The 24,601-nt window shown below is 34.8% G+C and overlaps 1 protein-coding gene and 1 long non-coding RNA gene across 8 annotated transcripts in view; one reads left to right on the top strand and one right to left on the bottom strand.

Annotated features, from left to right (window-relative positions):
- The window catches only part of LOC309667816, a 160,788-nt gene that overhangs the window by 74,051 nt on the left and 62,136 nt on the right, over positions 1–24,601 (top strand). The gene's annotated exons all lie outside the window — the stretch shown is intronic.
- Positions 1–24,601, bottom strand: part of PRMT3 (protein arginine methyltransferase 3) — a 150,807-nt gene that overhangs the window by 78,899 nt on the left and 47,307 nt on the right. For all 7 annotated transcript variants that reach the window (XM_082476649.1, XM_082476652.1, XM_082476653.1 and 4 more), the window contains exon 10: positions 18,881–18,980. In XM_082476649.1, coding sequence (XP_082332775.1) covers positions 18,881–18,980 — 100 coding nt within the window. The remainder of the gene's footprint in view (positions 1–18,880; positions 18,981–24,601) is intronic.

The raw sequence follows: 24,601 nt of genomic DNA, 5'->3' as shown, positions 1-24,601 counted from the left end.
GAAGACAACTAGGAATTGTTAAAGGGATATAAGAGGAAAGTTCAAATGTCATTAGCTAAAAATAGGCCAATTCGAACACCAAAAATAGTAATTACAATGGTTCAAAACACATCAAATATGTTAAAAATCCATGAGTTCATAATGACACTAAAAACAAACCAAAAAATCCCTTTAGAAAATGCTAGAGAAACAGTTCATTATTTTGAAAATGGTTAAGTAGAAAATATCTGGCATTTATCCCCTTTTTCCTATATAAAGTATAGTTCATAACCAAATGTTTGATGAGACAGTACTTACAGAATAACTTCACCTAACAAATAAAGAATAAATGATATAATTAGAATATCACAATTTTACACCTTCTAATGAAATAATGAATGTAAGAAATCATTTTCAATGAATTTTAAAATCTTGAAGTCAAAGGCTGATAGGGAACTTTATAATAAGTAGATTAGGCTGACAACTCCAAAACCAATGATCAATCTCAATGTAAGAGACAGCCAAACACTAAGAGTCCCCCGACTCAATACAATAGAAACTAATCACCACCATCACACATGAAGTGTTCCGGGGGGGAAAACCCCTTGAATTTGTTAACCCTCTATTTCTTGACCTTGTATTTCAAGTTTACAAGAAATACAAGGGATAGAAAAACATATTAAATGACACCATGAGGATGTAATCATCAAAATCCAGAATGTGAGAAATTCTACAGGACAAATGGCCCAGTTTCTTCAAAGAATTGCATGACAAAAAAAAAAGAGGAAGGTGAACCTACAGATTAAGAGATTTTAGATACCAATATTTTGATACCAAGAGCATGATGCATAAAAATAAAAACATAATTTGTACTTCATCAATATTAAAAACTTTTGCTCTGCAAAAGGCTCTGTTAAGAGGACTAGTTACAAAGTGGGAGAAAATATTTGCAAACTACATATCCGATAAAGAACTAGTAAAAAGAACTATCAAACTCAACACTGAAAAAATGATCCAATTAGAAAATGAAGAAAAGACAGAAACACACAATTCACTGAAGAGGAGATACAGACAGCAAATAAATATATGAATAGATGTTTCACATCATAAGCCATTAGAGAAATGCAAATTAAAAGCACAATGAGATACAACTACACATCAGAGTGGCTTAAATAAAAAAAAATAGTGACAGTAGGAAATGCTGGCAAGGATGTGGCAAAACTGGATCAATTATATGTTGCTAGTAGGAATATAAAATAGTACAGCCCCTCTGGAAAATAATTTGACAGTTTCTTATAGAACTAAACATACAATTACTACATGATTAGCAATTATACTACTGGGCACTTCTCTGAAAGAAATGAAAACTTATGTTCCCACAAAAATCTATACACAAATGTTCATAAAGCTTTATTTGTTACAGCCCCAATCTACTGGATGTCTTTCAAAAGATGAATGGTTAAACCAACTGTAGTACATCCACACCATAGAATAATACTCAGAAATAAGGAACAGACTATTGACACGAGTCGTAATTTGGATGAATTTTCAGTGAATTATGCTAAGTGAAAAAAGCCAGTCCCAAAAGGTCAGATACTGTATGATTCCATTTACACAGCATTCTTTTTTTTTTTTTGATGTGGACCATTTTTAAAGTCTTTATTGAATTTGTTACAATATTGCTTCTGTTTTATGTTTTGGTGTTTTGGCTGCCCAAGGCATGTGGGATCTTAGCTCCCCGACCAGGGATCCAACCCCCACCCCCTGCACCGGAAGGTGAAGGCTTAACCCCTGGAACGCCAGGGAAGTCTCCTACACAGCATTCTTGAAAAGACAAAATGACAGAAATTGAGAAAAGGTAAGTGTTTACCACAGGTCAAGGCTGGGATTGGACAAGGACAACAGGAGGGCTCCTTGTAGTGAGGGAACTGTTCTGCATCTCAATGGTATCAATATCAGTATCCTGGTTGTGCCACTGCATGATAGTTTTTCAAGATGTTATCATTGACAGAAACTGGGTAAAACATACAGGGAATCTCTGTGCAATTTTTTATAATTGTATGTGATAATCTACAATTATCTCAAAACCGAAAGCTTAATTAAAGATTTATGAAACAAATTAATCAAATGCAGTTATGTGGACATAACGCACACCCTGATTCAAATCAAATGTAAATAAAAGTAAAATAAAATTCATGAAACAATTAGGGAAATGTGAACATAGACTAGATAGTAAGGAATTTTTAAATATAATACAGAATTGTGACTACATCAATAATTTTGTTTTGCTTAACAATGGTATAATGCATGTACATTTTTAAAAGTCCTTATCAGTAAGAGAGAGCAAAAAAATAGTGTGGAGACAGATAAAACAAAAATGGCAAAGTGGTGATAACTGTTAAGTTGGGTGATGGGTTCATGAGGCTCAATGAAACATTCATTCTATATTTTTTACATTGAAAAATTTCCCTAGTAAATTGTTTACCCAGGCATCTTTCAAAGGATTTTCCACAGATAAAGTTCCTTGGAAAATACACAGCACAACATTAAATAGTACTGAACACTCAAATAAATAAGAACCAAACACCATGAGTGAGGGCCAATAGAAACAAAAGTTGCAAAGCAGACCTGCAAAAATGAGATATTGTAATTAAAAAAACAAAATATAAACTAAGAATGTTCATGATTCATGAGATTAAAAGAGGGTTGAAGATAATAATAACAAGCAAAGTTTTAGAAGAACAAAAGAATATTTAAAAAAATAAAATAAAACCCAAACAATCCAATTAAAAATGGGCAGAAGATTTGAATAGACATTTTTCCAAAGAAGACATACAGATGACTAACAGGCACATGAAAAGATGTTCCATATCACTAATTATTAGAGAAATGAGAATTAAAACCACAATGAGAATCACTGACACCTGTCAGAATGGCCATCATTAAAAAGTCTACAAATAACAAATGTTGGAGAGGATGCAGAGAAAAGCAAACCCTCATACACTGTTGGCAGGAATGTTAACTGATGCAGCCACTATGGAAAACAGTATGGAGGTTCCTTAAAAAACTAAAAATAGAACTACCATATGATCCAGCAATTCCATTCCTGGGTATCTATCCAGAAAAAACAAAAACACTAATTCAAAAAGATACATGCACCCCAACGTTCACAGCAGCACTATTTACAATAATCAAGACATGGAAACAACCGAAGTTCCCATCACCAGATGACTAGCTTAAGAAGATGTGATACACACACACACACACACACACACACACACACACACACACACACACAGAGGAATATTACTCAGCCATGAAAAGTAATGAAATACTGCCATTTGCAGCAATGTGGATGGACCTAGAGAATTTTATGCTTGGTGAAATAAATCAGGCAGAGAAAGACAAATACTATATATCATTTATATGTGGAATCTCAAAAATAACACAAATGAATGTATATGCAAAACAGAAACAGACTCACAGATATAGGAAACATTACCAAAGGGGAGAGGGAAAGGGGAAGGGACAAATTAGGGGTATGGGATTAACAGATACAAACTACCATGTATAAAATAGATAAGCAACAAGGATATGTTAATAGCACATGAATTATACCCATTATCCTGTAATAACCTATAACGGAATATAATCTGCAAAAATCCTGAATCACTATGCTGTACACCTGAAACTAACACAATATTGTAAGTCAACTATACTTCAATTGAAAAAAAAAAACCTAGAAGTAAAAAAAAAAAAAGGAAAATAAAAAACAATGGATAGAGCCTACCATCAAGCCTCTTAGATAGCCTCAACCACCAGAGGGCAGAGAGCAGAAGCAAGAAAAACTACAATCCTGCAGCCTGCGGACCAAAAACCACAGTTACAGAAAGATAGAGAAGATGAAAAGGCAGAGGGCTATATACCAGATGAAGGAACAAGAAAAAACCCCAGAAAAACAACTAAATGAAGTGGAGATAGGCAACCTTCCAGAGAAAGAATTCAGAATAATGATAGTGAAGATGATCCAGGACCTCGGAATAAGAATGGAGGCAAAGATTGAGAAGATGCAAGAAATGATTAACAAAGACCTAGAAGAATTAAAGAACAAACAAACAGAGATGACCAATACAATAACTGAAATGAAAACTACACTAGAAGGAATCAATAGCAGAATAACTGAGGCAGAAGAACGGATAAGTGACCTGGAAGACAGAATGGTGGAATTCACTGCTGCGGAACAGACTAAAGAGAAAAGAATGAAAAGAAATGAAGACAGCCTAAGAGACCTCTGGGACAACATTAAACGCAACAACATTCGCATTATAGGGGTCCCAGAAGGAGAAGAGAGAGAGAAAGGACCAGAGAAAATATTTGAAGAGATTATAGTCGAAAACTTCCCTAACATGGGAAAGGAGATAGCCACCCAAGTCCAGGAAGCGCAGAGAGTCCCATACAGAATAAACCCAAGGAGAAACACGCCGAGACACATAGTAATCAAAGTGGCAAAAATTAAAGACAAAGAAAAATTATTGAAAGCAGCAAGGGAAAAACGACAAATAACATACAAGGGAACTCCCATAAGGTTAACAGCTGATTTCTCAGCAGAAACTCTGCAAGCCAGAAGGGTGTGGCATGATATACTTAAAGTGATGAAAGGGAAGAACCTACAACCAAGATTACTCTACCCGGCAAGGATCTCATTTAGATTTGATGGAGAAATCAAAAGCTTTACAGACAACCAAAAGCTAAGAGAATTCAGCACCACCAAACCAGCTCTACAACAAATGCTAAAGGAACTTCTCTAAGTGGGAAACACAAGAGAAGAAAAGGACCTACAAAAACAAACCCAAAACAATTAAGAAAATGGTCATAGGAACATACATATCAATAATTACCTTAAACGTGAATGGATTAAACGCCCCAACCAAAAGACATAGACTGGCTGAATGGATACAAAAACAGGACCCATATATATGCTGTCTACAAGAGACCCACTTTAGACCTAGGGACACATACAGACTGAAAGTTAGGGGATGGAAAAAGATATTCCATGCAAATGGAAATCAAAAGAAAGCTGGAGTAGCTATACTCATATCAGATAAAATAGACTTTAAAATAAAGAATGTTACAAGAGACAAGGAAGGACACTACATAATGATCCAGGGATCAATCCAAGAAGAAGATATAACAATTATAAATATATATGCACCCAACATAGGAGCACCTCAATACATAAGGCAACTGCTAACAGCTATAAAAGAGGAAATCGACAGTAACACAATAATAGTGGGGGACTTTAACACTTCACTTACACCAATGGACAGATCATCCAAAATGAAAATAAATAAGGAAACAGAAGCTTTAAATGACACAATAGACCAGATAGATTTAATTGATATATATAGGACATTTCATCCAAAAACAGCAGATTACACATTCTTCTCAAGTGCGCACGGAACATTCTCCAGGATAGATCACATCTTGGGTCACAAATCAAGCCTCAGTAAATTTAAGAAAATTGAAATCATACCAAGCATCTTTTCTGACCACAACGCTATGAGATTAGAAATGAATTACAGGGAAAAAAACGTAAAAAAGACAAACACATGGAGGCTAAACAATACGTTACTAAATAACCAAAAGATCACTGAAGAAATCAAAGAGGAAATAAAAAAATACCTAGAGACAAATGACAATGAAAACACCACGACCCAAAACCTATGGGATGCAGCAAAAGCGGTTCTAAGAGGGAAGTTTATAGCTATACAAGCCTACCTAAAGAAACAAGAAAAATCTCAAGTAAACAATCTAACCTTACACCTAAAGAAACTAGAGAAAGAAGAACAAACAAAACCCAAAGTTAGCAGAAGGAAAGAAATCATAAAGATCAGAGCAGAAATAAATGAGATAGAAACAAAGAAAACAATAGCAAAGATCAATAAAACTAAAAGTTGGTTCTTTGAGAAGATAAACAAAATTGATAAGCCATTAGCCAGACTCATCAAGAAAAAGAGGGAGAGGACTCAAATCAATAAAATCAGAAATGAAAAAGGAGAAGTTACAACAGACACCGCAGAAATACAAAACATCCTAAGAGACTACTATAAGCAACTTTATGCCAATAAAATGGACAACCTGGAAGAAATGGACAAATTCTTAGAAAGGTAAAACCTTCCAAGACTGAATCAGGAAGAAACAGAAAATATGAACAGACCAATCACAAGTAATGAAATTGAAACTCTGATTAAAAATCTTCCAACAAACAAAAGTCCAGGACCAGATGGCTTCACAGGTGAATTCTATCAAACATTTAGAGAAGAGCTAACACCCATCCTTCTCAAACTCTTCCAAAAAATTGCAGAGGAAGGAACACTCCCAAACTCATTCTATGAGGCCACCATCACCCTGATACCAAAACCAGACAAAGACACTACAAAAAAAGAAAATTACAGACCAATATCACTGATGAATATAGATGCAAAAATCCTCAACAAAATACTAGCAAACAGAATCCAACAACACATTAAAAGGATCATACACCACGATCAAGTGGGATTTATCCCAGGGATGCAAGGATTCTTCAATATACGCAAATCAATCAATGTGATACACCATATTAACAAACTGAAGAATAAAAACCATATGATCATCTCAATAGATGCAGAAAAAGCTTTTGACAAAATTCAACACCCATTTCTGATAAAAACTCTCCAGAAAGTGGGCAAAGAGGGAACCTACCTCAACATAATAAAGGCCATATATGACAAACCCACAGCAAACATCATTCTCAATGGTGAAAAACTGAAAGCATTTCCTCTAAGATCAGGAACGAGACAAGGATGTCCACTCTCACCACTATTATTCAACATAGTTCTGGAAGTCCTAGCCACGGCAATCAGAGAAGAAAAAGAAATAAAAGGAATACAAATTGGAAAAGAGGAAGTAAAACTGTCACTGTTTGCGGATGACATGATACTGTACATAGAGAATCCTAAAACTGCCACCAGGAAACTGCTAGAGCTAATTAATGAATATGGTAAAGTTGCAGGATACAAAATTAATGCACAGAAATCTCTTGCATTCCTATACACTAATGATGAAAAATCTGAAAGAGAAATTATGGAAACACTCCCATTTACCATTGCAACAAAAAGAATAAAATACCTAGGAATAAACCTACCTAGGGAGACAAAAGACCTGTATGCAGAAAACTATAAGACACTGATGAAAGAAATTAAAGATGATACCAACAGATGGAGAGATATACCATGTTCTTGGATTGGAAGAATCAACATTGTGAAAATGAGTATACTACCCAAAGCAATCTACAGATTCAATGCAATCCCTATCAAATTACCAATGGCATTTTTTACGGAGCTAGAACAAATCATCTTAAAATTTGTATGGAGACACAAAAGACCCCGAATAGCCAAAGCAGTCTTGAGGCAAAAAAATGGAGCTGGAGGAATCAGACTCCCTGACTTCAGACTATACTACAAAGCTACAGTAATCAAGACAATATGGTACTGGCACAAAAACAGAAACATAGATCAATGGAACAAGATAGAAAGCCCAGAGATTAACCCACGCACCTATGGTCAACTAATCTATGACAAAGGAGGCAAAGATATACAATGGAGAAAAGACAGTCTCTTCAATAAGTGGTGCTGGGAAAACTGGACAGCTACATGTAAAAGAATGAAATTAGAATACTCCCTAACACCATACACAAAAATAAACTCAAAATGGATTAGAGACCTAAATATAAGACTGGACACTATAAAACTCTTAGAGGAAAACATAGGAAGAACACTCTTTGACATAAATCACAGCAAGATCTTTTTTGATCCACCTCCTAGAGTAATGGAAATAAAAACAAAAATAAACAAGTGGGACCTAATGAAACTTCAAAGCTTTTGCACAGCAAAGGAAACCATAAACAAGACGAAAAGACAACCCTCAGAATGGGAGAAAATATTTGCAAATGAATCAACGGACAAAGGATTAATCTCCAAAATATATAAACAGCTCATTCAGCTCAATATCAAAGAAACAAACACCCCAATCCAAAAATGGGCAGAAGTCCTAAATAGACATTTCTCCAAAGAAGACATACAGACGGCCACGAAGCACATGAAAAGATGCTCAACATCACTAATTATTAGAGAAATGCAAATCAAAACTACAATGAGGTATCACCTCACTCCTGTTAGAATGGGGATCATCAGAAAATCTACAAACAACAAATGCTGGAGAGGGTGTGGAGAAAAGGGAACCCTCTTGCACTGTTGGTGGGAATGTAAATTGATACAGCCACTCTGGAGAACAATATGGAGGTTCCTTAAAAAACTAAAAATAGAATTACCATATGACCCAGCAATCCCACTACTGGGCATATACCCAGAGAAAACCGTAATTCAAAAAGACACATGCACCCGAATGTTCATTGCAGCACTATTTACAATAGCCAGGTCATGGAAGCAACCTAAATGCCCATCAACAGACGAATGGATAAAGAAGATGTGGTACATATATACAATGGAATATTACTCAGCCATAAAAAGGAACGAAATTGAGTCATTTGTTGAGACGTGGATGGATCTAGAGACTATCATACAGAGTGAAGTAAGTCAGAAAGAGAAAAACAAATATCATATATTAATGCATGTATGTGGAACCTAGAAAAATGATACAGATGAGCCAGTTTGCAGGGCAGAAGTTGAGACACAGATGTAGAGAATGAACATATGGACACCAAGGGGGGAAAACTGCGGTGGGGTGGGGATGGTGGTGTGCTGAATTGGGCGATTGGGATTGACATGTATACACTGATATGTATAAAATTGATGCCTAATAAGAACCTGCAGTATAAAAAAACAAACAAAACAACTAATACTAAACTTTCATTGGGTTATTTGTATGGAAATATGTTAATATAAATGTTTCAGACATTACATGAAATTCCTAAAAATCTTATATTTGTATTTGTAAGGAAATATGTATGGAAATATGTTAATATAAATGTTTCAGACATTACATGAAATTTCTAAAAATCTTATATTTGTATTTGTATGGAAATATGTATGGAAATATGTTAATATAAATGTTTCAGACATTACAAAAAAAAAACAAAAAAAAAAAACAATGGATATGTTTAACAGATTAAAAGTAACTTCAGAAAGAATTGGTGGACTGAACTGAAAAAATTATCCAGAATGCAGTCCAGAAAGCCAAAACATTAGAAAATATGAAAAGGTGAGGAGGCATGGAAGATGCAGAAGTCTAATAAATATACAATGGTAACTCTAGAAAGATGTATTAAACAAGACACAAAAAACTCAAACCATAAAGAAGTTTGATAAATTTGATACACAAAAATTAAGAATGTCTATTCATCAAATCATATCAAAAAAATAGTGAACTGACAAGCCACACACTGCCAACAAACATAATTGATAGAGAATAATGTATCTGTCAAGACAAGTTGGGTTACCCTGCATTAACAAACAACATCCAAATAATCACCTAAAACAAAAAAAGATTTATTTCTGGTATTACAGGTTGACAAGAAGCACTGCTTATTATAATCACTCAGGGAGTCACGCAAGTCATAGGGCCACATCTAACTTCAAAGGAGACAGAAAGATAAATTCTCCTATGTGCCCAGAAACAAGGAGAAGCAAAAGATATGAGAATAGCCCTAGTAACAGATTGGTAACTAGAATAAATAAGAAACTCTTTCAGAAAAATAATAAAAAGACAAAAATCCCAAATACAATGATAAGCAAAATAAATGAACAGAAATTTCATAAAAGACAATGCCAAAATGAGCTGTAAGCTCATTTAAAACTGTTAGTTCTTAAACATTTATATAACTGCACTCTAGAATTTCCCTCCCAAATTACATAAAGAAATGAGCAAAAATTAGCAATTAAAACCGGTCAATAATACTGTTTATCTTGAGAACATGTATGCAATGGGTTGTATGTGCTTGGTTATATAAAAGGGTGAGATTTCTTTCTGTCTTTGTAATCTCTTAGTGGATTGCCAGTGATGCATATCATATTCTGGTTTAATGTTTATTTAATAAAATAAAATTTATTTAAAATTGTGTTCCTTCTCTTTTAAAAAATATAGTCACAACAGAACTGAACCAGGAAAGAGAAAATAACAGAAAAACTGACTTCCATAATAAGAAAAAAAACCCATAAAATGTATATTCTTCAGGGGTTTTGTGGTTCTGCAATAAGAGGGTCCCTTACAGCACTTAGTTAGCCTTAACACAAGAAGAAGTGCCAGTGCCTTTGTTTTTTTAATGGTAGATTAATTCTAAAATATGACAGTAGTTGGGTTTTTCTTTTAATAACAGCATTTCAGAAAAAAGTAACACTTAGAACTATTTTTAAAAATCACTTAAATCAGTACTTAGAAATAAAACCTCAAATGCAAAATATTAGAAAATGAAAATCTGAAAATCAATGATCTAATAAGCTTTGATTTCAAGAAGCTAGAATAAAAGCAGCAAGTCAAACTAAAAGAGTAGAGGGAAATAATAAAGTCAGAAATAAATAATAGGTAACAAATGTATGATAGAAAAAAATCAACAAAGCCAAAATTTGGGGTCTTTGAAAAGCGTATTAAATTATAAACCCTTAGCAAAACTGATCAAGACAAATCACATGTAATTTCTTAATGATACAGGAATTTCATTAAGGGAACAGATTAAGCCTCTGGTTTATTCTTCCTTTTACTGGACAGAAGTACAAATTAATAAAAATAAGGTTGAAGACTGAATTCATGAAAAGGGCAGTTAACCTCACATTCATTCAACTTCAAAGCTATAGTCCTGACTTTAAATTGGGTATCTCCAAATAAATATTCTAGTATTAAAAAGGGATAGAGGAAAGAGAGTGAAAATGGAGCCAATCAAATCAATGTATACCCACTACTGAAAAATTTACTCAAAACAAGTAATGTATTGAGAGGTCAAGAAAGTCGTTACTAAGAACAGATCAACATTTAATGTAACTAACTCCAGATAAAATTTTCATTTCACCTAAATAAATAATTACTTCAGAGTCCTGTCACCTAAATTTTGCCAATTTGGAGGATCTATTAAAGATAGTATGAAAGATCTATGCTAAAAGGGAGGAAAAACTAAGAGGACAGTTATCTCCATCAAGTCCTTTAAATCAGTTTCAAAAAACTGTAAGTCATGGCTTCTTAAACTTGTCCCTTAAAGTACTTCTAATGGTTAAAGAGAATGAATTGGAATTCCCAAGGAATTAGGGAGTACCTTACTAAAATCAGCTCTGCAAGGGCTCAAAAAAGTAAGAAGGCAGGTGTTTTACTTTAAAAATCTGTAAGAATTTTGCATTCCACTCCATAAAAATACTAATAATGCCCCCCTTGAATCTTCACACAGATATAATTTGTTATTTCTCAAACACATGATTGGGGGTTCTCTAAATCCAGGTTGTGGAGCACTGGAGCAGGTATTATTTATTACAAATTGGTGGCATTCATATGATTACTCAAGGCTTGTGAATCAAATATCCGTCCTAAGAGAATTCTTAAGTAGAACCACTTCATACTAATTATTATAGTAATTATGACTGAGACAACTGAGTTACATGAAAACAATCTGAGTTCGTAATGAATGCCCATCTCTCTGCGAATGCAAACTGTTAAAATTTAGGAGCTTACTTTCACTCCCAGGTAGAGGTAAACAGTTTCACTGAAAAAAAATTTTTTTAATTGCTATACAATTTTGAGTTTGAAATAAAAATTAACAAATATTTCATGTTCTCTGGCTAATATAGTGAAAAGTTTTTGTAAGGACAGTTGATACATACTCCTGAATAACTTATGCCCTTTATCTTTACAACTCATTGAGAAAACATTAAGCACAACTAGAATGCAACATGGAATTACGGAGAGCCAAAAAGCAAATAAATCCAATTGAATCAATCACATATGAGGCACTGAATCTCTTGGCAAATGCAACTTCCAGAAATTTGATGAAAGAGATATAAAACATCCAAAATATTATGTTTCAAAAGCAAAAACTTACCCACAACACATAACTGGTTCAACATAAACAACTTTCCTTAAGGGACTAAACATTTTCACTTAAATATGGTCTCAAGCACAGAAAAACAAATAGCATATATTTGAATATGATACATATTACTACACTTTTCTAATGTACCTGCAATATAAAATAGCCTGAGATCCACTTAAACAATTTCTCAAAGGGTTAAATTTTCCCTACAGCTACCAAGATCCCACTATTACAAAACGGTCTCCTCTCTAGAGTAAGAAATAAAATGGCTGCAGAGTGTGATGTGAATTTTAATTTAAACAAATATTAAGATTAAATAAAGGAGAGGCTGGGGGGTGGCTAAGAGTGCAGCTAAGAACAAATGTAAAGATTATAAAACTGAAATAATTATACATAAGAGGACTATTTTTTTTGGATAAATTTATTCGTTTTTATTTATTTTATTTTTGGCTGCATTGGGTCTTTGTTGCTGTGCACGGGCTTTCTCTAGCTGCAGCGAGCAGGGGCTACTCTTCGTTGCGGTGCACAGGCTTCTCATTGTGGTGGCTCCTCTTGTTGCAGAGCACGGGCTCTACACGCGTGGGCTTCAGTAGTTGTGGCTCGTGGGCTCTAGAGCACAGGCTCAGTAGTTGTGGCACACGGGCTTAGTTATTCGATGGCATGTGGCATTTTCCCGGACCAGGGCTCAAACCCGTGTTCCCTGCATTGGCAGGCGGATTCTTAACCACTGCGCCACCAGGGAAGCCCAAGAGGCCTATTCTTAATTACATTTTTACTGTCTTTGTTTTCGTTTTATTCTTAATTCAGATGTCAGCACATCTGTGAAAAAATTATGCTTATAAACCACAATTTTCCTTTCAGTGTTCAAATACAGTAACTATCTCTCTGTTAATATTTAGAGTACTCAAAAAATTCCTACTGAATATGCATTTTATATTTTATGTAAAATAATTAGGTATTATCAGTACTACCTAAAATTTGTTTACAGAGCAGCAAACTGAGACTTTTTCTTGAAACATACATATAATACATTTTAATTCATATGAAGAAAAATATCGAAAATATTCCCAACCCCAATAATCCACATCCATCAGCTGATTATCATACTTCTTTGCACTCATTATAGGCAGAGTCAATTAGTAAATGCTAGCCATGGAAACAGAGGACCTTCTGCTCTTACAAAGGGCTGATAAACCAAGGCAGAAGCCCCAAGAATGTTCTTCCCTCAAGTATTAATATTCTTTACTTCACGTATATTATCATTCCCAACTTTTATTTATTGAATAACCTACTCAAGCAGCTCATGCACTAGTTACACAGTGCTTAAAAGTTTGCATAACTTTAAAAACTGAATGGCTAATTACTGAGGTCTTATTATGTGCCAGAATGTTTTATGACATTTACATGTATTAATTGCATTTAATCCTCACAAAAACCCTGTGAAGTGGGTACTACTGTTATCGTCATTTTATAGAAAAGGAAACTGACTCACAGAGAGGTTCAGTAACATGCCCAAGGTAACAAACCTAGGTGCGGCAAAATAGGGCCAAGAGTTCAGGTGGTCTGACTCTGGAGCAATATTCTTAACTCTGTCACATGCTACATCCTTGCCTTCCTGTGATGTACAGAAAATTATAAATAAGATCGTGTCTGTGGCCAGTGAGTTTCTATCTGGGAAAGTTCTCTTATGATGTATATTCCCCCATCATTTACTAATGCTGATTCCTTTTACAGAATATGACCATACCAAGTAAATCCTGGTTCCCAGTCTTAAGAGAATCGAAAAAGGTACATGAACAATTAATTCTAATACACTGTAAAAGTGTATAATAGAAGTTTAAACTAAACTACAAAAGAAAGGAGAAAAGAGATTTTATATGTGATCAAGGGGCTAAAAGGGAAAGCTGCATAAGGGAGGAGATGTCTGAGATGAGTCTTCCAGAACTACTAGCAGTTTGCCAGACAGGGAAGGTAAAACACATTAAAAGAAATAAGGCAGTTTGCTAACACATATTTTGCTCTCACTAATCATCAGTATCCTCCATTAAGGGGCAAACTATTTCTGCCAAAAACACACTAATAATAACGTGACTTTAGACATAGAAACAAAAGACTTTAAAACAACAGTAATCTTTGTCATCTAAGGAACATTTTTTACAGTGAATTTTATGTAACACTGTATTTTTGATTTTTAACCTTTGTTATTTTTTACTATTTTTAAAAAAGATTTATCATTTATTTATTTAATTTTATTTTTGGCTGTGTTGGGTCTTAGTTGCGGCACGCGGGATCTTTCATTGCGGTATGCGGGCTTCTCTCTAGTTGTGGCGTGCGGGTTTTCTCTTCTCTAGTTGTGGCGCACAGGCTCCAGGGCACGTGGGCTCTGTAGTTTGAGGCACACAGACTCTCTAGTTGAGGCACATGAGCTCAGTAGTTGTGGCATGCAGGCTTAGTTGCCCCGCGGCATGTGGGATCTCAGTTCCCTGACCAGGGATCGAACCCGTGTCCCCGGCATTGAAAGGCGGACTCTTTACCACTGGACCACCAGGAAAGTCCCTATTATTGATTATTATTTATTGACTTTAAAAAATATACCAAAAACCTGGCAGTAAAAACATGCCTTTTTCTCTGATGGACCAACAGAAAAATAAGAAAAGCAAGAAAAAAAATGGCAAGAGGTATAGAGTTGAGGTAAAGTTATGTCTTTATGTTATGTCTTTATGTCTTACATTTCCTTATCTTGAACCACTGGACATAAGAGATTATGTCCACTTTTAAGTAGACAAAACAATACATACTAGAAATGTACAGTTTTATTTCGCTTAAAATTTTCAGAGTAATAAATATAAAAGAGGAAAAATAGAAGAGTTTAAAAAAATCCTTAAATTCAGGTCATAAGCATATTTCTTGTTATGGACAGGAAAGGCAAAAACACACCTGTACAATTGAAAATTTGTGTTGTTAATTAATCTCCTATACTTTCCCTAACTCTAAGATTAATTCAACTTATCTAATTTACTGAACTACTACATAATTATTATTATATCATTTAAGGCAAGAAAGATCAGGAAAGGCCACCTGTTCCTCATGGCAGTTGGCTGAAATGGCATGGTTTCACTGCCAGACCAAACTAAAAACAACAAAGACATTTCAACACGCACCAGGTGAAAATATGACCTATGACAGGCTTTATGGCCCAGTTTCTGGACTGTTGATAAACCAAATCACAAGTCATGTTTCTAAGTGATAAAAGCTATAAAATCCTGAAAAGCTATTTACGAACAATAAAGAATACTAAATATGAACAAAGAATACCCTATCATTGTGGGTGTGGGCCTGTGCGTGCATGCATGCACTATACAGACACACTTGTGTTGGTGAAAATGGGATGGGAAAGGTGACAAAATTTTAGGTCACTTCTGTGAAGAGCAAGCCTAGACAGAAAAATTACAAGGGACTTTAGACAACCTGAATGTATATTATAAGTGATCATGACAATGTAAATTCACCTAATGTATAATTTTCCTGATGGTCCTGATGACAGAAAATAACATGTCTAAACAAGAATCACCTCTGGCAGTTGTATCATGCAATGCCAGGATCTTATCTATCTATTTGTAAGGAGGTCATGCTGAAAACTTAGATGGAAAACAGCAACATCACATGAGTCAATCTGGCTTTACTGGCTCACAGGACAAGAATTAGGGATGCTTACTTTGAACAGTTTTATTAGGTGATCAGAAATGGGAAGTCATAAAGAATGGCTCTGTTGGTACAGTAAAATGTAAAAAATGAGAACAGATACTCATAGGCATGAAATCCTATAGAAATTAAACTCTTTTTATTTAAATTATAACAATTTTATCAAATAGAAATTTCATTCAATAAAAATGAAAATGTAAAATTAAATGCAAACTTAAATGTAGAAATGCATAAACCTAAGAGACAAGTGATAGTTTATTAAATTGACATGCTAACAGCAATGACCTGGCTTTTAAAATTACATTCTTATCTAAGAACACCTTCCAAAATAAAAGCAAAGTTCATGAACAGCTGTAGACAAAAAACATATCTAGATTAAGCCATGGATCAGTTAGTGGACCACAGCAGAAGAAAACAGATGTACGTCTCTGCAATATATGATGCCTACATTGCTATACTGGATTACACGTCCATTAAACATCTGTGTTCAATACTGCAGGGTGTTTTCTTTTTTTGGCCCTTCCTTGTGGAAAATACTTTTAAAAAGAGAAAAAAAGTCTATGCTATAGCTTAAACTTGGATTATTCTAGATTTTTGTATCCTGACTGATGTAAAAAAAAAAAAAATCAAAGACAGAAGATTCTTTGCAAGGTATTTTAATTTTAAATGCTGCTTCATGAAAATGTGGCTTTAAAATAAATTTAGAATAGTCAGTTATTTGCCACTTGCCCATTGTTTAAGCCAAAGCAGGAATATCTGAAAAAATCTTAAATATATTTTAGGAAGCATACCTTCTCCTTGTTTAATTATGTAATTAGAATTTTCCAGCTTCTCAGCTCAGAAATCCGAGTAGAAGTACCAAAGTTAGGAGGGGACTTACTTATAGAAGATACTATAAATGATACTGTCAAGCCACAAAGAAGACTCGGTGACTGCCATAAATTACAGTGTCTAATGTTCCACCTAACACGTTAAACACAATCTGCTAGACTCCAACCTCACTGATACTTACAAGGAAAGGCAGATAGTAAGATAATGCAAACTCTTAAGTTATACCTTTGTGAAGAGGAAGAAAGAAAGTTCTTAGTTACCACTTCCTGGACACACGTATTTGTTTCCCTTACTGAAGAGCTTCTGAAAGCACCTTGGTTCCAAACAACTGACCCCTTTCATCTCAGGTTCCAGTAACTCAGTATTGTTTGTGTGACATTGCCTCTCCGATAAAGGCAGAGATCATGCCTGACTAATCCTCCAAAATGAAAGGTGTCCTTTATATCAATTAGAGTCTAACTAAAAGAGAGAAACAAAATGAAAAAGCACTGCTACAAGAGCCCAGGGCTAGGGTCGCACAGTGGATGCTGGAATTATGACAAGTGGGAACTGGAGCCCCAAAAGAAACAGCTTCTGTCAGCAACACCACTGGAGACAAAAGAGAAGTAAAGAAATGCCCTGTCTTCTCCCTTCCATAAATCTCCCATTAGTGTTTCCCATTAGGTTCCCTAAACCCAATAGAAGTCGGCTGCCACAGGAGCCTAGGAAAAGCCACCTGCAGCGGTAGCCCTTCTCCATCAGACAGAAGAAAGCAGAAGGGTGTCAAATGGATCTGAGGGCAAAATAAGCCCAAGACCAGCATACCTTCCAGTAAAGTTCACATCATAACTGTAACAATCTCATAAATTCACTCAACCTAGCTAAGTTATCATTTGTTATTATACCAACTGGCTTTAAGATTTCAACTGCATATTAATATTTCTAGACTACATTTCAAGTTCTGAAATGAAAATTCCTAGAACATAACTACCCAGAAGGATAATTCTGCTAGGCAGGGCAAGAACTACCCAGCTAGTTAACTGAGGTGACAGGAAGTTTACTGAAGTCTATCTTTTAGTTTGCTTCTAGTAATTCGGGGTAATTTTAAAGATGCATTTTCCAAGAAAAATAAAATGGTCCCTAGAGAAATGAGGATTATGTCAGCCAACATTTAGTATAAACTACTTAAAGTTGTTGCCAAGCAGATGCCTCAAATGTACTTTCTCCAAAACACCTTTTTGTAGTCTTTAAAAAGATGCTGAATTTTTAATTATACTAACTAAATTCATTCCTTCTCACTCAATTCATAAGGGAAATCAGAGTGCTGATACAAATTATTTGGTATAAGAAGAATAATGATATTGTGATCAAGAATTGTTAAAAGCCAAGCCTAGCATGAAAAAATCAACACACTGTTTCACATGCAAAAGAGTAACTGCCAACAACAGTGACTGTCACTGGCTCTAAATTAAAACGACTACATTAAAAACTGAACATTTCAAAAGCTCCCTGAAATCAGTGCAATTTTGCTAGAATTATTATTTTCTATGTTTATTCAAAATTTATAGAAAATTGTAAAGCAAAACTCACTCTTTTCAAGAAGTTTTGATAAATTCATTTAATGAAAATACATGTTATCAAATACTTTTTTTAAGAAAAAGCTTAACAACTTCCAAATGGTTAAAAAAAAATCCTTCGTATATCTGGAAATAATATATACTTGTCTTATTTGAAGTGGCATATCAGTGAGTTAAATCAGTTGACAATACCATTAATTTTACTTTACAGACTCTTTAAAATAAATAGTCTTGATTTGTGGTTTCAAAAGCAAATTATAAAGCTATATATTGTACCTTAATTTTATTATCTTAATAATGCCAATAAATTCTATTTTATGTGATAAAGGACACTGATTACATGACCTAACAGATCAGAAAGACAGGATATTAAGTATGACAACAACAGTGGCAACATCACATTATTTTGACATAAACAGTCTTAGTAAATCCTTAACTAGTCCTTGTAGGCTTTTAGGAAAACATATTTAGGTCTCTACAAATCTAGAAAGTAGAAAAATAATAATTCTTTATTATGACTTTAAAAGTAAAAAGGCTAATTTACTCTCTTCTTTAAAAAATTATAAAATGGCCAGTAAATAAGTGCCATTTCAGAATAAACTACCGTAAAAAGATTGTAGCTGTTTTTAAAATAATGCTACCATTCTGCCATTTATTAAATATAATTAAATGCAGAAAAACCTGCTACTTTATTCATTGCCTTTTTAAAAAATTAATAAAAGTAGTTTTCTCTGCAAACACTTACCATCCACTCGGATATAATAACATCCACTTTTTCTACAGGAAGACGAACTTCTTCGATTTTTCCTTTAATTAGCATAATAGTATCTTCAAGTTTATTTAGTCTGAAAATTGTCATAATGAATTAAATTAGTATGTTAAACAGATTCTGAAAACTAGTCAAATTACATAATTTCTTGGCAACCATTCATTTTAGTTTATGGAACGCAAAGGTATGTTTTTTCAAAGTTTGTTTATTCTCTGGGCACTGTAATTGCTTTTTGGTCACATCATGAACCCCCTAGAATGTTTCTGGTTAATACAATAATACAACTAAACCAGCATTTAAAACTACAGCATGAAAAGAAACTCGAATTCTATTAAAAACACATGTCAATAAAGTTAATGGGTCTTTTTTTTTTTTTAAAGGGAGAGGTGGAGACAGACAGACCAGACCAGACAACAAAAGTATATTTTAAAGGGAAGTAGTGTGTCACAGTGGAGAGACAGTTAGGGCCAGAAGCTCTTACACTGATTTCCAGGTCCTCTAGCACTTTTCAGCTAAGTGATCTTCACCAAATTATGTAACAATCTCACTGAGCCTGTGTGTTCATGTGTAAAACAGAAAGATGATACCTTCCCTAACTACTTCATAGTCTATTATGAGGATGAAATATTTGTGAAAGCTATGTACACATCCTCAAGCACTATATAATGGTAACGTATTATCATGAATAACAAAATACTGTATGTTGTGTAAAACTTGAAATTCTCCTCCCATCATAAATAATTTAACCTTGTCCAATACCATTCATTAGATATGTTTACATGCTTGATCACAAGATTAGCACATATTTTTCACCCCCTCCTTTTGCAGTTTCAAATAAACAACAGAGTTAAAGAGATAATTCCAAAAAGCTAAAAGCAAGCTACTAAGCTTGTATCTAGTTAAATAAATTCACAACCTTCAAAGGATGTACATCTGAATTATAAAGGATTTCTTCTGCTAACAAAGGAGGGATTTTTCCCCCCAAATTTCACTGAGGTATTATATACGTAAGATTAAATGCATTTTAAGGGTAAATTTTGTTGAATTTAAAAAAAAAACAGATATACTTGGGTGACCACCACCATCACTATCAATATACAGACATTTCTACTTTCTTATGAAGATTCATTAGTGCTCCTTCCAGAAAATCCTCCCATCCACAGGCAACCACTGATTTCTTTCTTTTACTACATATTAAAATTTGTATTTTGGGGACTTCCCTGGTGGCGCAGTCGTTAAGAATCTGCCTGCCAATGCAGGGGACATGGGTTTGAGCACTGGTCTGGGAAGATCCCACATGCCGCGGAGCAACTAAGCCTGTGTACCACGACTACTGAGACTGAGCTCTAGAGCCTGCGAGCCACAACTACTGAAGCCCGCGTGCCTAGAGTCCATGCTCCACAACAAGAGAAGCCACCTCAGTGAGAATCCCACGCACCACAACAAAGAGTAGCCCCCGCTCGCCTCAACTAGAGAAAGCCCGCATGCAGCAACGAAGGCCCAACACAGCCATAAATAAATAAATTTATTTTTTAAAAAAAGTTTGTATTTTGTAGAGTTTTACATAAACGGAATCATACTGAATGTACCCCTTTGTGTCTGGTTTCTTTCAAAAAGCATACTTTTTAGATTCATGCATATCTTTCTGTATATCAGTAGTTCCATTCCTAGGTATTGTTGAGTAGTATTCCACTGTATGAATAAAACACTTTTTTTCACCCACACACCTGGGGATGGAATTCTGGATTATTCCAGCTTTGTACTATAATGAATAAAGCTGCTATTAACATTTATGTACAAGAACTGCTCTGTTAAATGGAAGTGATAGAACTTTTTAGGAAACTGCGATTTTGTTTTACAAAGTTCATATACAATTTTACATTCCCACAAGCAATATATGAGCATTCCTTTTTTTATTTTTAATTTTTTAATTTAATTTTATTTATTTTTTTATACAGCAGGTTCTTATTAGTCATCCATTGTATACACATCGGTGTGTACCTGTCAATCCCAATCGCCCAATTCATCACACCACCCCCCCCACCCCCCGCGGCTTTCCCCCCTTGGTGTCCATATGTTTGTTCTCTACATCTGTGTCTCAATTTCTGCCCTGCAGACTGGTTCATCTGTACCATTTTTCTAGGTTCCACATATATGCGTTAATATACGATATTTGTTTTTCTCTTTCTGACTTACTTCACTCTGTATGACAGTCTCTAGATCTATCCACGTCTCAACAAATGACCCCATTTCGTTCCTTTTCATGGCTGAGTAATATTGCATTGTATATATGTACCGCATCTTCTTTATCCATGTCGATGGGCATTTAGGTTGCTTGCATGACCTGGCTATTGTAAACAGTGCTGCAATGAACATTGGGGTGTATGTGTCTTTTTGAATTATGGTTTTCTCTATAGCTTCACAACCTAGTCATCTTAGTATTGCTGATCTTTTAAATTTTAACTGTGTGTTAAGATCTCATCATGGTTAAAAGTTACATTTTCCTAATGACCAAGTATTTTTTCCATATGCTTACTGGCCATATTCCCCTATCATCTTTTGTTCAAATTTTTTGCCCATTTAAAAAACTGGCTCAGTTGTATTCTTATTATTGAATTTTAAGAGTTCTTTACATCTCTGGATAAAAACCCTGACGGATTTAAGTATAGTGAATATTTTCTGCCATCCTGTGGCTTTTTCATTTTTTTAATGATATGTTTTGAAGAGCTAAAGTTTTTAATTTTGATAAAAACCAATTTATCACATTTTTCCTTTGTGGTTCATGCTTTTGGTGACATATCTAAGAAATCTTTGCCTACATCAAATATTTTCACCTATGTTTTCTTCTAAATTTTTTTTAGTTTCTGTTTTGAGTTATATTTTCCAATATAGCATCATGATCATTTTTTTCATATATAATGAAAAAACTTTGTTGGAAAAACTATCACAAGTAATAGTTTCAACTTTGTTGAAGAAAAAGTATTACCAACCCATGGAATTATTTCAGAATCTTTGTCAAAAATCAATTAACCATAATGTATAAGCTTATTTCTGGACTTCCAATTCTGCTCCAAGATTTAGATGCATATCCTTATGCTAATACAACAGTTCCTTGATTTTTATAGCTTTAAATCAAGTCATGAAGTCTGACAGTGTATGTCCTTTAACTTTATTCTTCTTTTAAAATTCTTTTGGATATTCTAGGTCATTTGTGTTTTCCATATGAATTTTAGGATCAGCTCTCAGATAATATGTAAACAAAACAGCATTTCTATGTCCCAATAGGAAGTAATGAGAAAAGAGAATGGACATATCTGGGTGAGTGAATACAAAGGATCAGACTGTCAAATCTGACTCACATAAGCCAGAGATTTTTTTACCCAGTGTCAGGCTTCACAAATAATTTCAAAAATACGGGCAATTAAGAGGTCCAGACTAATCAGGGAGAAGTCTGGGACATGCAAAGCAACTTCTTTATTCTTCCCTTCCCTGTATTAGACATGCACACTCTGGCCTAGAGTAGACAGGCCTCTAAGTAAGTTGCATAGGTTATTAACTTCAACAGTAAGGAGTCCTGCTCTATGTACCAGATTGCTCCCTGCTTTTTCTGAGTCTCTTGATTGCCTGTATCATGGAAATGATTAACAAAGCTTAATACTGGATCATCTCTCTGGGTAATCCTGGGTAATCAGGTTTCTGTGTGTCTGATTTGAAAATATTTTATCTCAGAGTAGTGCTGTGAGGAGGACTCTCATACAGATCCATGAATCAAAAAAGCTGAGGCACTTTTTAGCCAGAAAAAGGAGGAGACTGAAAAATAAGAGGAGGATCTAATCCTGGGATGGCTGCCTACTCATCCTTGGTATGAAGTGGCAAAACTGAGATTCAGAGAAAGTAGCTACTGGCCTGATAGGCAGCAGCAGGCAGAGAGGAAGATAGTAAAAAAATACACTATCTGGCTGTTACTAGCATTTCTGAAAAAATGCCAGTCTTTTCAGAGAAGAAATGATGGCAAAAGAAAGGCTAGAAGAACAGTTTTTCCTCTCACTGGAAGGCCTTCTTATGCTTATATGGCTGCCTGGGAAGATGAAGTATCCACTAAGAAAGTAATGAACTTAAAGCTTGGGGTTACCCCAAAGACGATACAAACGGAGGAGGACACGGTCAGAAGACTCCTGAGTGCTGAGAATATTTTGTGAAAGAGATAGGACATTTTTGAGAGACATCCCAGAAAAAGCTGGTGAAATCATTACTGGCATGGATAAACAATCAGGAGGATACTATCACTTATTTTACATACAACTGAGTAGAAAGGATTACTTGGGTCGATGACAGATCCCTAAGAGGCTGTGAACAGATGCTTCCAGGTGATACAACAACTAAACTACTACAGTGAGTAAGAGCAGGGCTGCAGTTTATCTATCCCAAGAGAGGTAATCCCCTGTCGTCACCCCAACCCTCAAGTAGAACAGTTCTCTAAAACAGTAGGCATGTTATGCATGCAAGTCAACTTAGACTGGCTTTATGATAACAATATAATTTAATGCTATTGGCAAAGATAAGAAAAGATGTGGAAATCAGCAACTCCTCCTTCTTGAGCACTTTATGTAATCTTGTTATATGGAAGCCAAGAGAATATTCAAGAGGCAGTATCTGATTACTTTGTTCAGTTAACAAGAATAGGACTGCATGATGTTTTTGACATACAAAAGAATGGGGGCATCAACAGGAGAAAAGACAGAGGGAGGAAACAAAAACCAGCTCACTGAGAGGGGAGTTTAGATAGCTTTCGAAATATGATGTGAAAAAGAGAAATTAGATAACATTTCTACTGAGTTATTAATAAGCTTTGTAGAGAATGGTTCAAATCCTGATAGTCATTAGGGTCTTCACAGGTTTTCTTCTTTGCAGAAATCATTGTAGAAAATGTTGTAAGAGTAAAGATACCAGAGAAGTACATGGCAAGGAAATACTAACCAATGTCAGAGGGTAAAATGGGGAAGAAGTTGTTAAAACAGCTGACTGGTAGTTCATGCACAGCATCTATCGGGGGACATTCATCCTTTGGATGAGTTTTCCATTAAAAGTGACTTAAAGTCCTTGCATTGTCTGGGAGGAGATTAGAAATATTAACAATACACTTTGATATAGTTTAATTTTCAGTGTCTGCTTCATGTTCTTTACAGAAATACAATTGATTTTTATATATTAATTATGTATTCAGTACTATGAACAATTATATGCCAACAAATTAGAAGAAATGGACAAGTTTCTAGAAACATACAGCCAACCAAAACTGAATCAAGAAGAAACAGGTAATTTGAACAGAACAATCACTAGAAGTGAAATAGAAACTGTAATAAAAAAACTCCCTGCAAACAAAAGTCCAGGACCACATGGCTTCACTGAGGAACTTTACCAAACATACAAAGAAGAACTTATACCGATCCTTCTCAAACTATTCCAAAAGACTGAAGAGGAGGGAACACTTCCAAAGTCATTCTATGAAGCCACCATCACACTGATACCAAAACCAGACAAAGACACTACAAAAAACAAAAGAAAATACACACACACACACACACACACACACATATATAGTAGAGGCCAATATCTTCGATGAATATACATGCAAAATTTTTCAACAAACCAAATGGTGAAAAGCTGAAAGCCTTCCCACTAAATTCAGGAAGAAGA

This window comes from Balaenoptera physalus (assembly GCF_965194825.1).
Source record: "Balaenoptera physalus genome assembly, chromosome: 10".
NCBI lineage: Eukaryota > Metazoa > Chordata > Mammalia > Artiodactyla > Balaenopteridae > Balaenoptera > Balaenoptera physalus.
This window is presented reverse-complemented; position numbering and strand designations above follow the sequence as displayed.